The following is a 15,261-nucleotide window of genomic DNA, read 5'->3' as shown; positions in this document are numbered from 1 at the left end:
AAGATAGACAGCAACAATGGTTTATTTACCCTTTATTCACAGGACACATTTACATGCAGCTGTATGTGGGAACCTATGGGAGATCAATTACTGCAATATAACTTGGCTCGACATGGTCTCAAGCTTCCAGGAAACCAGCCAAGAACTTGGCTTTCCAGGAGAGATAACCTAACCTTATAGAAGCACATTTGAGATACGTCAGCTTTTCCTTCACAGGAAAAGAAAGGAGTTCAGTTGGTTTAAGTAGCAAGAGTGAAAAATCAGACTATCCTGCTCAGGATGTAAGTACCTCTATGGTGGAAGCTACACAGATGTGAACTTCCTTGCTGGGGATCACATTCTATGTGTCATACTTTAGTTCTGGTATATGGATGTCTTTAAAGCAGATTCTTTAGATGGTACATTTTTTATTACAACGGAAGTGGCATTCTTTGTCAGACATTTTGTTTATCAAATTAACTAGCCAAAATACTGACTCACTGAAAAATAATGAGTTCTACAGTCAGTGTTACTTTTGAGCTTCATGACAGTTCAGATCCAAGGAAAGAGTCCCTGTCTCTTCTGTCAGATACACTTTCTCCCTTGCATGGACTCCAGAGTCTTCTGTTTGTAAAAAGGATGGAGAAACCATGGGAGGAATAATACAAACACACTTCCATGAAGCATTTATTGGACTTCTTTAATTCAAGCTCATAATCTTGGATCAAGCTACAGTTACGTATCACTTTTTCCTTGAATGTGATACAGGCTTTAATACAAGACACATTTACCTCACCAGGGTGGGGTTCAGCTGTAATCTTTTTTGTTTCCCTACAAAAAGTAAAAACCCACTAATGATGTCACTAGCTCCAAAACCAGGAGAAGTTGACCCTTGGCTTAAATTCTGAAATGAGAACATCTCCACCAGGGACTATATGCATAGATCATGAAGTTATATCCACTGCTAGCCTGCCTTAAACACACATGAATTCTCATACTTTCCATTTACAAAAGGCTGCTTTGAATTTTCCCACAGATTATTTCTTATTCATCCTCTTGGTACAATAGAAGTAAAAATCAGTTAATACTCTAAGAGAGTACAGAAATAATTTCTTGCAGTAATATAAGTGAAGTGTAAGTCTTTCTAAATGAGGAAAATGGAAATTCAAATTTCTCATTCTGAAATTCCAAGCTGCTTAAATTTAGGGAAATTTCAGCCTCTGGTAACATGGGGCTGCCATGCCGCAATTCTCTGTAGAGTTTTCACAGTAGCACTTCTACTAAGCCCAACAGGGTCTATGCTGCAAAAGCCAAACTTAAAGGTTTTGAGTGAATTACAGAATTGCTGAGGGACCTCTGAGAACATATAGTCCAATCTCCTTTTTAAAACACAGTAATCTAGAGCAGGTTTTCAAGGACTAAGTCAAGTCAGATTTTGAATATGAAGGAGGGACTTGCTGGTATCGCCCATACTCCCTATTCTTTGTTGATGAGCATCTTCAGAAACATAGACATTTTAAAACAGAGAAATGTAACAAGTTGACACAAATTCCTCTTACTTCATTTGTTAGCAACCACCTCAAAGCAAGAAAGGAGCCACTAACATACAAGACAATCCTTTTACTCTTTTACTTATTTCTTCATTATGTTGCCTAAAAAATGGCTAGATAGAATAAATGTCTCTGTGTGAGGGTTATCTGCTTTACTGTTGAACTCTGCAAGATTTGATGTAAATTCAGTCCCAGAGACTCTTCTTGCAAAGGCCTATCAGGCAAATGAGGGTAATCCTGGGTCTTAGCATTCTTTTTACTAACAGGACATTTTCTTTTTTAATAATAGGAAATACATTTTCTGTATTCTCCTCTCCCTCATACTTATTGAGTTGGGTTTTTTTGCTTCTCTACACAGCCATTTACCTATTCAGTAAATGCTTTCACAAAATAGGGTGTACAAAGCGACCTGTATTCCAATCCAGAAAGTGAGTTTTGAAACATGCATCAAGTTTTACAAGTCAAAGCTGTCTGCCCACCATGGGCATGTGGCTTTTCCTTGAATAGCAAGTCGTGACTTGAAGACACAACTTATTTAAACACGTGCATCTGCCAGTCAGCCTCACCATTTTACTTTTGACGAGCTCTTCAATTGCACTGACTAGTTCTGCAGCACTGGGTGTCTCGGAGCTGGTCGGCCGCACCAGTAATCGAGAAGATGTCTGTGCAATGACACAAAGGAAGGAGAATTATAGAGTTAGCTTGGTACTTGCTCAAGGATCAGGAGACCTCCTTCACTTCTCTGTTAGACAAAGGTACCTGACAGTAACTCTTAGTGTAATATAGCACTAAGATCATCCTTTCCAACTTTGGTAACTGGATTTTGAAATTTTAAGTAACCCCCACAGAAGTTAAAAGCTGGGATAAAAAGTCCTATTCCTACATGCAACAGAAATCAACGAAATATCCTTCATCTTGCTGACTATGATAATGCCTGACAAATAGCTACAAAAATCACCTGAGCTGACCCAACTGACAACAAATAGTTTTAACATATTTTATTGTGGTTAAACAAAGCAACAACTGCAGAAAAGTAACAGGAACCAAAAAGACTTGAAATAAAGAAGGAAGCATCACTAAGCCAAGAAAAAATACACCAGCAACTCAGGGGCATTTACTTTTCTAAAGGAGTTGGGGTATACTGCTTGGATTCAGAGGGGAAATTCAGCTCACCATTCCTTGTGCCATCCATTTTCCCCAATGGTATGTGTAGAGCACAGAAGATCTCTGGCCTCATAAGGTATAAAATGCCCGTTTATAGATACAACTGAAGGTAAAAGGTGTTCACAGTAAAGGATTCTGGGAGAGGGCCATTAAATTCAGCCTCAGTAATTTGCAAACAGAGTTGTTTGCATATTACATTTATCATTAAATAACTGGAGACAGAGTGTAATATGAACCTTACTTCATATTACGAACAGCACAGTGAACATCATGAAGCACAAAGCTGTCCTGCAAATGTCTCCAACAAACCGGACAAAGAAATGGCACATATAATGACTTAACACAAGAAGTTCTGCCCAAATCAAGCATGGGTGTAACAAGGCTCCCATAAGTCAATACAAAAAAAAGAATATACAGATTTTAGGTAGTTTGCCTTGTATTCGTCTTACTCGGAAAGGAAAATGGGTTGGGTAAGCAAAGGAAATACTGACAACTTTAAATGGAAAGATAAGGGAACTGAGCCAAAGCAGAGACAGAACACAAGTCAACATAATGCTGCATCAGAGTTTACAAAAAGAGAAAACAAAAAGCAAAAATAATTAGTTTCATATTAACATAACTGATCTTGAAACTTTAATATTGCTTATCCAAAAATTAAATGCAAACAACTTGTAAACTGCCATCAAATGCAAATCCATGAAGTGTGTAATGATGCTACTGAACAGAAGAATGCATACTGTGCAGATGAGCTCTTAGGAAAGAAAATGGTTGTGTTATTTAGTGATATTAGACAAATTAGCATGGCCTAGTACATGATGTTTGCATGCACACCCAGAAATGTGCAATCCCACAGCTAGTGTGTCTTTTAGGCAACTCTATGCTTGTGACATCTGACTGTTGACCAGATTTTCCAAAGCTGTGCTTTTATGTGGGTTTTCACTTTGGCTGTGAAGCTCAGCTTAGCCTTATGAAACACTGGCAGTGTTGGAATCAGACTCTGGTCAAAGTCCCTTCTCTCTGTCATTGCTCTATGGGAATATATGGTGTGTGACTGTTGGTAAACCTTCAGAACTGGTTGGCTTCCAATCCATATGGGTATATCATATATTATCTGAAAAAGAAGAAGCTGCCAGGCTGTGCAGATAAAGCCTTCCTGCTGACCTTCTTCCTCACAATGTGCTCTGAGTACACTCCTTGCCCAGAAAATAAGGAAAGGTGGAGGGAGCAACTGAACACATGTAGGTGGGAGAAGTTGCTGGAGCCCACAGAGGGCTGGGTGGGGAGGGAGAAGCCCAGCGAGCTGCGAGTTTCCCCCATTGAGTGTAGAGCAGGAGCCCCAGAGAGGAAGGAATGCTCACAGTGAGGTGCAGATGAAAGCCAAGCCTCTGAGGTCATGGAAAGGAGGAGACATTCCTCGGGATCCAGAGGAGCTGAGCAACCACGGAGCGTGGCAGGAATGCGAAGGAGGACTCCACCCAGAAGGCAGATGACCGGGAATTTGTCTGCAAGCCTTTTATTAATCAGTAAATCCATCAGAGCCAACCGACTTCTGCTGGGTAAAGCTTTGCTCTGGCTTCTCACTTCTGCGTTCCAGTACAGCATGTGCTTTTGGTACTGGAAAACGGTGGCGTGCCCTGGTGTGTGGACTTCAGGGAGGCACACATGACCTCCCACGCTGCCACATGAGGGGACATTTTTGTCTCACACCATGCAGTAGGACAGATATCACACAAAAACAATGCACCTTAAATGAATCACAATTTACATGTTTTGAAAAATTATAGTATAATATTAACTGCACCAAATTTTTACTTCTCTGAAGTCTTTTCTAGAATGCCATTTAAGACACTTAAAAAACTGTCCCAAGATGTTTTCCTGCAGTGGGTGCATTTTAACCTCTTAAGAAGTAAAAAGTCAAATCTTACTGGGGATTTAAAGCTAGTCAAAGCCTCTTACTTTGCTGTGATAAGGGTCTTACTTTGTATCAGAAATACAAAAGTAAATGCACACTAACTTACAAGCATATCCCTTTATGCAACTGTTCTTACTGTGCAAAAAGAACTATATAAGCAAAAGCTGGTTTTCTCTGAAGAACTTTTTATAAGACTTACATATTAATTCTTTTATATCACTGAAGGGACACGCAAATATGGCAGCTTATCAGCAGGAACTGTAGCATATTTTCACCAACATAATTTTTATTCTATTTCTAAACCTCAAACTGAGATTATTACTTTCTAGCAATAAACTATTATCTCAGATCTAAAGGCTGCCAAAATTTTGAAATGCTATTTTTACCTGTTTTGTTTCAAAAATGTTTCCCAACATATTAACTCACTCAACTCATATTTTACACTTTTTCAACTTGGAAAACATGTAGGAATTTAATGAAAATAGAACAATGGAGCCAGCCATTTTGATCCTAAAAATGATAGCTTCAGGGATGACCAAGATCCTCACTGAAAGGCAGTGGGATAAAAAGAAGAAAGAAAGGAAAAAAAAAAAAGAATTCAACAAAATCAGCCAAAGTTATCAATAATATCTGCATCACTGAGAACACTGAGTAACTACCCACAAAATTCACTAATGATGTTCATGCTGTAGATTACAATAGCTAAAAATTTTGAGCAGCAAAAAGGGAAGTAAAACGTGAATGTGAATATTTGCTGCACAAGTCCACACTGTTTCTACTCTAAAACCTTCTATTTCCAGGCTTGATAGTTGTCTCCTAACATTTGATCCAGTTTGAAAAGTGAAATAAATCTTCTCAGTGTATGAACATCACAATGTTTAAGAAAAATAGATAACATGCAAGTAGGATCTCCTTCATGCAGTTAACATCTATATCCAGAATTTCATCACTGATGCAAAATTTTTACCCTGAATTTTAATGTGCCTTTGTTCGTAAAAGACAGCTGGATCACTACCCTTATTTGGATACTAACTTTTTAGTACGCTTGCAGAGGAGAGAAAAAAAAAAACAAAACCAAAAAACGGAAGGACGAGGAAGGACGAGGAAGGACGAGGAAGGACGAGGAAGGACGAGGAAGGACGAGGAAGGACGAGGAAGGACGAGGAAGGACGAGGAAGGACGAGGAAGGACGAGGAAGGACGAGGAAGGACGAGGAAGGACGAGGAAGGACGAGGAAGGACGAGGAAGGACCTATGCTCCTGAACTGAGACTACCCAAAATAGCAGGGCTTGGTGAACAGCCTATGATCTAAAAACATTATATACAACTGTTAATTTCTCCAGATAAACTTCACTTGTACATAGTATTTTAACTTCAGTATCCAAAAGTATGATTATAAAACAATTAAATTCTAATCACTAAATACAGCATCTGTTAAACAGAGGTAAACAGGCCTGCAAACACACAAAGCGGCCCATTTCCAGATTTAAAGTGCTAGTAGAAAAATTTCGGCACTTGTGCTGTTAAAATAGAGATGCATTTAATTCAGTCTTTCCACAGGAAACCCTTTTGACATTGTCTTAAGTGGTGTAGTGATTACTTCTGTCTACCATAAAGCTGTATCACACACATTACAGAGATTTCGGAAACAGAAGACAGATTTGAACCAACAGAGGTCCTCTCAACACGTGAAGCCTTCCCGGATCCCTCCTCCTACCTTGTCATCCTGTGAGTCGGGCTGGAGAAGGCTGTGTTGCTGAATTGCCATGGGAGGAGGCAGCGGTACAGCATCTGCTCCCTCCTCACCCTCCTCCTCTCCGCAGCTCTGCATGCCTGAAGAGGACGACTTGGAGAGAGTGCCGCTGCTCAGTCCCTCGTTCCGACCTCTCTGTTAATGAAATTGAGACATTATTCAGGCTCTGTTATCCCCTCAGCAGTGTGAAGCTTGTTCAACACAAACTTTTCTTAAGCAAGTCTGTTCTGTAGTCTGTTCTCTTTCCCAACAAGTCAAGATGATCCTACAAACACAGTGCTCCTCCTCAACAGAGGGGAAAAAAGCAGGTGCCAAAGATAATGTTTGCAGTGTTTTGTAAAAGCAGATGGGATTGAGATACTAAGAACAAGACATTCAGCTTGAAATTTACTACAGGAAAAGTGTTACTAAAGCCACGCTTGCTTTCCAAGTTGAGTTCTGTAAAGTGTCACATTCCTCTAACTTAGCAACTCAAGAACTTTTTATCTGAAGTACCACCCCTCATAGCAAGACTTTTAAAAGATATAAAAAACCCCTTATTACAAAGTATTTTGCAATTATTCTTTCTGTTCCTCTCACCCCTAAAACAGTGAGAGCAGACTGCTTGTATAATTTTTACAGTTGTGTTGAAAGACATTCCTTCCAATTATACAAGGAACTATGATTTCAATTAGCCAAAGTCTATTGTAACTGATCTTGCAGGATAATTTAACTATCTTTAAAGGAAGACAGCACAAGTGATTATTGTTTTTTCCTGTCTTTAAGACACAGGTCTTAGTTTTTTCCCCACTCACAGAACTGCAGAATAACAAATACTTTCAACACAATGCTACAACTGCATCACAGAAGGTCTCTTTCTACAGCTTGATATTCAAGGACAGAGGGCAATATTCCTTCCCAAACCACATTACCCAATTCATCATGCTGCCAAGTCTCTAGTCTTTTCTTTCCCCACATTTTCTGCATAACTTCACTGATGTTTTAACCTTGCAGCAAAATACGTTGGGAATAAGGAAAAAAAAATGCACTAAACAATTAATTGTGCACCAGAGACCTCTTTTCTGTGTGATAACTACCAAAACTACTAGTCAGACTCAAGCATAGTAAAAGGGCGTAACTGTATAGCATGCCAGTGGCTGTACCCTCAGAAGCAGTAAGATGCCATTCATTTCAGCCTGAACCAGAGGTTGGTAAGAGAAGAGAATTTGGCTCTGTCTGCACCTAATTGGTGCCTTTGCCCATATGTGAGTTACACGATTAGAAGGATGGGCACATGTTTGTGGGAGGAAAGGAAACCTTCAGTAGAGGTGGCAAAATCTGGAATAGTTCACAATTTCCTTCCCTTCAATGAAAACCGGCATGTTTATGATTTCACTGATGGTAACTACCTCTTGATTTGAGGGGCCAGTAATTTTTCTGTGCTCTGCCTCTTGCTCAGGGTGTTAATATAGCTTTAAGCTGTTAAGCAGCTCTCCCTATCTTTTCCCTGATCTATCAACAAGAAAAGTAAAGGAAATACAAAATGACCTGATTATTCCCAGAACATGAAGCACCTTTACTCACAAAGCTGCTTTCCTGAGAAGGATAAAAGAGCAAGGCCAAGGAACAACTTTTTACTCCCCCATTTCTCTTTGTTCAATTAGAGATCTTTCTCCGCGGAGTGTTGCTAATACTCCCGATGCAGAAGGCCTGGCATAGGACTTACGCAGAGTACAGCAGTCATCAAGAATGAGCACACAGCACATGCCACTTTGCACAACTGCTGGACAGTCAACTGAGGAGACAACCTTCACCAGACAACATTTAATTCATCAGAAATCATCATAATAAGTCTCAGGAAGCTGCCCCAAACGCTTACCTCTTCAACAGTTTCATCTTGTGGGGTTGCTGCACTATCATCGGAGTCCTTCTGAGAGCCCGCATCAGCACTTTTGCGAACCTCTCTACTCTTCTTATGCTTGTGGGCCAGCTTTTTGACATGCCCGTCTGCTTTTCCACTGCTAAGACGCCTCACAGGACTGGTAAGCCATTTTCTCAAAGTGTTGCCGGGGCGCTTGGGGCCCGGGGAGCTCTGTGCACCGATCATGTGGGGCTGAAGCGATGTTACTGAAGCAGGAGGACTGGCATCATTGCTGGAGACCGAAAGGGAGTCTGAAAAAAAGGGCGAGGGAAGAAATTTAAAGCTGAAGCCCCGGTGAGAGACAAGGCAAATGACATATGCCATAATGGATATCAGATGGGATTTATAGAACAATTGACCAGTTTATTTTGAAGTGACTTGATCTTTAACAACACCACCACTATTAGTGTTCAACCTGCACATGGCCACCCACACAACTCCATTTATATGCTTACAACAGTCAAGCATTCATTAAGTTGCTGTGCATATCTCCAGACTCAGTTTTAATTCATACTTAGCACTGCTGATACTTACTTGATAGTGGATTATACTTTCCAAATGCTATCTAAACTTATGGAAGGATATACTTGTTTTTGCTTTTAATGTATATTGCTTTGCACATGGACACGAAGAGTAAAATTAATTGCCTCAATGAGATAAGTAGATTACTTTTCAAACACCAAATTTTATTATAAATTCTCCAAGTACTTTCTTTTGTTATTATTTATTTCCCCTATCCTTAGCAAAGGGGAAAGAAGAATCCAGAGAACAGCTAAATGTTTGTCTTTTGCCTAAGTTTTGGGTATTGATTGATTAGTTTGTTTTCTTAAAAAGGCACAGAACATCTATGTTAAAAAGCCCGTTTGCTCAAATCTCAGAATCAGCAGTATTTCTCAACATGACAATGCCTCAAGTTCTGTAGTCAAACTAAGGATACGCTTTTCTCAAGTCATAGTTATATGTGCATGAGGTCTATATTATTTTCCTACCAAGGCTCCTGTCAGTTGAACTGGACCAAATGCTCACGATAAACCCTCACTGGTTAGCTACTGTGAGACTATGTTTCTTTTTTTTCCCCGTGCCACACAATGCTCTTTCCCCCCAGCAATTCTCTTCTCCTAAAAACATACCTTTTTTTTTTTTCTGACACATTCTCATAACACCACTCCTATGAACATTATCTACCACTAGGGTATTAAGAAGACTCTCCTAGGCTGTCAAATATGGGTTTTTTTCCCCCTTGTGTGTGCACTTTTGCAGATAGATAGTTTATATAAGGATGGCATAAACAATGTTTTGTTGAATGTTTCTACTGCTGGGAATTAAATTCAGTGCTCATGTTCCTTCTTGAAGCTTGACACAGCTGTTCACGTCACCTCTTCTGGCAGCTTTTCCTGAAGAAGCATACTGCCAGTCTGACCAGAGGTAGTTTGAATTTTGTAGAATGATATGGTCACACCGATGTAGCAGTACACTTCACTGTAAACACCCAAATGCCTTGGATCGATACACACGTTTGTCAGCCTGCTCTGTTTCCACAGAGTATTAATTGCAAATTATAGCTTTGAACTGAGATGGGGAAAGAGATATAAAATGTGAATGTAAGTAGTTAGGACTTCTTATTTTTCCTCTACTGTTCCAAAACCGGCATCCTTTCCTTGAAAACTTAAATTGTGATCTATCAGGCAGTTTGTCATGATTTTTCTCTGATAAAACTGAAATGGCATGTGACTGGTAAGATATGTCAGCTCATTTGCTAATAACTCCTGTAGCTTATACTGTATGAACACATGCATAATAGTTGTTATTAACCATCACTTTCATCATGTTTCTACAAAGGAGAATATAAACAAGGTTTATAAAGCATATTTTTAGTCCAGCAAGCTAGTTGCTAACACTTTAAAGCAAGTCACCTAGAATAAGGATTCAGCTACAGAATTATTTTCCAGCCACAGCTGTAGCTGTGCTGCACATGTGTAAGGAGACTTCCTATGGTGCCATAAACCTGGTTTCAAGGCTTTAAGTAATGGGTATTATTAAAAAGCAGATGCAGAGTTACACTAGTCAGCTTTGTCTCTAAATGTTGGGATAGCAGTACTACAGAATTACCACATTATTTTCTTGTTGAAGCAGGAAACATACGGAAGAAATTAATTATCTATAACAATGGTTGTCACTTTGCAATCTGAGTATCCCTCAAGGCCCCTGGAATAATGCTTAAGGGTCCTCAGCACATATGTAAGAAAAGTAAGCCTACTAGCTATCAGCATCTACAACACAGATTTTTTATTTTATTAAAAAAAAAAAAAAAGGTTGTCTGTTTATTAAAAAAAATACCAAACCAAACTTGCAACCATCTGCAAGCTCTCCACAGGAATCCAAACAATCTCCTAACAGATCTCTGTAAGAAGTTAGTTTCACTGCACTTTCACCAAACGCAACTTTACCTTTATTGTATCATGCATCTTTTACTTCTTATCAGATGCCTTCTTTCAGAAATCACAGCAAATATCAGCTAATGGGTAATGCAATAAATAACCTTCTGGCACTCTGCGAGTGGAATACAGAAGAGGAGAAAACAGCACTGGTGTTCTTGTAAGTTTCTTAACATACAAACTAAATGCTTTGTTTTCAAGACTTCCAAGCTTGAAGATGTTATAATCACTCAGCCAAGTTTTTCTTTTTGTGTATATTTTTTGTCCCAGTAATGGTTCACACAAGTTCCTTCTATACAAATAAAATAGAGCACATTCACTTCTTTAGAAAAAACAAAAGCAATTAAGCCTTCACAGAAGTTCACCATGTACTGGTTTGTATTTTTGTATCTATTTGATTTCCTTACAATTACTCCTTCCTAAGAACAAGGCAGTGTGATGGTGCAGTAACTGATTGTGTAAGATTTACTTTTACAAAAGCTGTCTATCCCTAAGCATGTAACAGTTAAGAAACCCATTTTTATTTTTGTAAAACCTGCGCTCCATTTCCTCAAAGTCTCAGTCATCCTTTTGACAATCAACACTAACAAATTTCTTGTAAAACCAAATAGTACAATGCAGAGCCCCGGAAACTGTGGGAGACAAGTATTTTTGTCTGACTGCACTTTAGCTCCACAAATCCTACTCTTAACCCAAGTTGGCCAAGAGTTTGTGGGCAGGAGGAGGGAAGAGAGCAGGAAGAAATACATACATCTCTGCTCAAGTGGAGAGGATCTAAGAGACAAAACAATGTTAGCCAGACATGTTTTGCAGCACATACTTCAGCCATATCCTCCCACACAGCATTAGTTTTCATTTGGCTTCCAGCATGTAACTGCTTCTCATCTTCTCTTCTGCATGAGTTAATATGAAGCACTTATTGAAGTATTATTAGGGCTTCAGGGAATCATAAAAGTGGCCCAAGTGTAAGTAGTACACAGAAATGATAGCACTGTTCTACTTTTAAAGCATGAAAGCACTAAAGGAGAAGAGAAGGCTTAAAAGAATAAAAATACTGCACTGCCATAAAATAATCAGATTAAATATAAAGTTTTCTTTAAAAGGCATTGGGGGGGAAAGAAGTTTAATATCGCCAGTGTTAACCTGATCAGAACAGCAAATATAGCCTCTTCAAAGATCAGACCTGATTTTTTGCCCCTCCTTAAATTTGCAGAAAACATCCCTACAGCCTCATAGGTCAATATTAATACTCACTACAAATATTCCATGCCAGTATTTTCCCAGTGAGACTCTTTACTGTTCATTTTCCCATCCCATCTCAGCTGACACGAGTCCAGATTCTACAAATTTTACACCCATCCACTTCCTCAGGAGACCCGTTACAATACTGGACGATAATAATGAAAAACACCTAGGTGCTCAAGTTCATGTATTCACGTAGAGGCATTGCCAGATCCAAACATTAGGGAATATTGATATCCAATACATGCATTTTTAAGAGCACAGAAAAGTCTTTCACCTTTACTATGAGAACAGCCAAATGGGTGTGTCGTATTTATCCCTGCCCCACCACTATATATTATCTATGTAATTAGAGATACAGACTTGGTTAGATTGATTACCATGCTTGAGATTGTTTACACTAAATTAGTTTTGTTTCCTTTATGACTACATAGCAACTTGTTTTTCTAGGGTTGCACAAGAATATTTTATCACTAAAACATGTTAAGAGGAAAAAGAAGTATTTAGAATTAAACCAAGAACAACATGGACTTTTGAAACCAAACCAGACAGAATAAATTTGGGGTATGCTAACCCCAACTGTGTTTCAAGTACAGTAAACCTTCCAGTGAGTGTCAAATTCCTTATAGAAAAAGATAAATGCAACAGATGGCCATCTTGGAGAGGAAAAAACAACACCACACAAGGATCACACACAGCAACACCAATCCAACAAGAAACCATCAAATTTAATGAAATTGCTATTTGCTCGAGTAGAGACAGCTTTGTAATTCAATAAAGTATTTAAAAAAAACCCTAATGGATGGACTTTATTTTATAATTCATAGCCACAATAAGAAGGCATTTAACTGCCATTTCTCTCACAGTGAAAACCACATATGTTGCTCTGGTGGTGAGGTCAGGGAGTTCAGAGAGTCCATAAATACATTTTTGAAACTAAAGAAAAAGGGCAGGCAGCATGGGTTCTGACCCCCTCAAACTAGAAGATAAAGTTACCTCCAACGAACAGGCAAATTTTTGAAACTGGAAGGGAAATGGGAATTCTCATTCTAGTCCCAGCTTTCTTAGCACTAGAAACATGCACATCTGTGATCAATAAACTATTTTTTTTCCCTAAAAAATAAATCAGCCATGTTAAGCTAGTTGATGACTTGAAAGACTCTGCTTCATATTAACTACTTCCATATTGCTGTTTTTAGAGCTTTAGTATTTACAAGAAGTGCAAGGGGCTACAGAAACCTGACTATTTTACCTAAGGAATCAAACTGAGTCTGTTTGATGCCTGCTGTGCACCATCTCAACCCAAAATGCTGCAAAAGCAAAAATAAACACATTTTGCCACCTCTGCAATATGAAACAGGGTTGGGGCAAGGAGTGAAAAATGGAGCAAAGCAAACCTAGTAACCCCAGCTATTGTGTCACAGCGCCACTGGCATGTCACACTGCCACTGCAGACTTTAAGGACCATGGACTTTCAGGACCAGAGAGCCCACAAAACCCGTCACACAGGGCAATTAACCAACTGATCAGTAATATCTGATGCAAGTATATAACAAATGTTCGGGGACAAAAGCTGCTTGTTGGTTCAAAATGCAAAGAGAGTAATCTACACTAATGCATTTGCAAGTTTAATATGTAAACTGGAAACAGCTCCAGCTCATGATCTCCCAAGCCTGTACCTACCTACAAATCAATCTGAACCAAGTCAACACACCATCAGAGGAAACAAAATTAGTCTACAAGCATCTAATGACAAAAGCCCATAAACCCCTGCCTGCGTACTCAGTCATCATTTGTTATCAGAAGAGATGAGGAAAGCTTGAAAAAAAGAGTGTGAGCTTTATTTTGTTTGTGAACAAACACAAGCACAGTTTCTGCCTGGGAACTGCTTTTGAAGCAAGACGCCATGAATCTGCCATCTATAAGACCATTCAGATACTTTTGTACGTGTCAGAAATTTTACTTCTCTCCTGCTGGGTAACCTCTTTAGACTATCCTCACTCTGTATTTTTTGTAAACCAATACTGGAATATACATCAAAAGGCATTAGATGTTTTTAAACTTTAGAAAGCCACTATAAAAAGTTACCATCTAAAGACAGTGCAGCTTGAGCTTTATCAGGCTTGCAAATGGGGAATGTTTCCACCATGCCCTTTGGGAAGCATGAGTTTCACTTAAGATAATAGAGATAGTGCACTGATTTTCATGAAACTAGTTTCTTAAAAAAAAATAAAAAAATAAAAAAAAAATCACAAAATGCAGAAAGCTCATAGTCAATACATTAAAAAAATCCTTCCATAACATTTGTGTTTGGAGTGGAACAAAGGCACTCACTCTTCATCTCTGATCAAACTTTTCCTGCATTTATTTCAAGTTATGCACTATGCTGAAATACAATTTCTAATATCTTCAGTGTATGAATAGACAAAGAGTTCAACTCCTTAGTATATCTTTGCTGATTAATGAGTTATCTATATTAATTTTTACTGATGCAGACACTAGTCTAGAGCACTTGGATTTAAATGTATTAAATAATTAAGTCTTCCAAGTAATCAAAAGCTGATTGTGTTAATATCAGATAGACCGGAATTCTACGCTTGAGGCTAGAAACTCTTCAGCTTCTCTTAATGAGATACTAAGCTGCCCCAGAAGCATGCTGGCAATTAAAAAAAAAAGCTTCCCCCATGACAGATGCCGTCATGTTAATAACTTCCAAAGGTCCTTCTGAAAATGAGAAAAGTCATCCAACAGGCATATTTGCAATAGTGCTACAGAAAGGAACGAAGAAAATCTCTGATTAAGGGCAAAAAGAATACAATGTTCTTTGAGTTAGAAAATTTGTCGCATATGCTGGAAGGGTTTAATACATTTATGTTATTACTATTTTATCTCCTCTTTTTTTTTCTTTTAATATCTTCTCCTGCCTTCCTACCCCATAAATGCAAAATCAAGGTTTTACATTTAAACTTTTAAATAACCTCATGTGTGTTATAGGTTGCACACAGACAGAACTGTAAACACATCTACTGCTATCTAGGAGTTAAATACTAACAAAATTTTTAGATGGAAGATAAAATCCTCTTTGTAAAACTACTGGACAGTTTTGCATCCTTTTATTTATTTATTTAATGCAGGAAGAAGGCCTGATATTGTGCCAGGAAAAACTTTCCCAAGTTAACAGAAGTAGTTCTGCTTGTGCTCCTTGAAATTCAGACTGCAGGGATACGAAACCCTAAACCTAAATCTTGTATCTTACTACAAGCACAAGGCAGCACTACAGAAGGGGAAAGTGGGTTTGTGGGGCATTTCATTCTTTGCAATGAGCT

General features: G+C 38.7%; 1 protein-coding gene across 1 annotated transcript in view; it reads right to left on the bottom strand.

Annotated features, from left to right (window-relative positions):
• The window catches only part of TRIO (trio Rho guanine nucleotide exchange factor), a 255,207-nt gene that overhangs the window by 27,646 nt on the left and 212,300 nt on the right, over window positions 1–15,261 (bottom strand). Inside the window, exons 35-37 of the mRNA XM_080338767.1 lie at window positions 8,217–8,509; window positions 6,323–6,493; window positions 2,096–2,191 (exon numbers count right to left, since the gene is read on the bottom strand). Coding sequence (XP_080194893.1) covers window positions 2,096–2,191; window positions 6,323–6,493; window positions 8,217–8,509 — 560 coding nt within the window. The remainder of the gene's footprint in view (window positions 1–2,095; window positions 2,192–6,322; window positions 6,494–8,216; window positions 8,510–15,261) is intronic.

Source organism: Nesoenas mayeri, assembly GCF_963082525.1.
Source record: "Nesoenas mayeri genome assembly, chromosome: 2".
Lineage (NCBI taxonomy): Eukaryota > Metazoa > Chordata > Aves > Columbiformes > Columbidae > Nesoenas > Nesoenas mayeri.
This window is presented reverse-complemented; position numbering and strand designations above follow the sequence as displayed.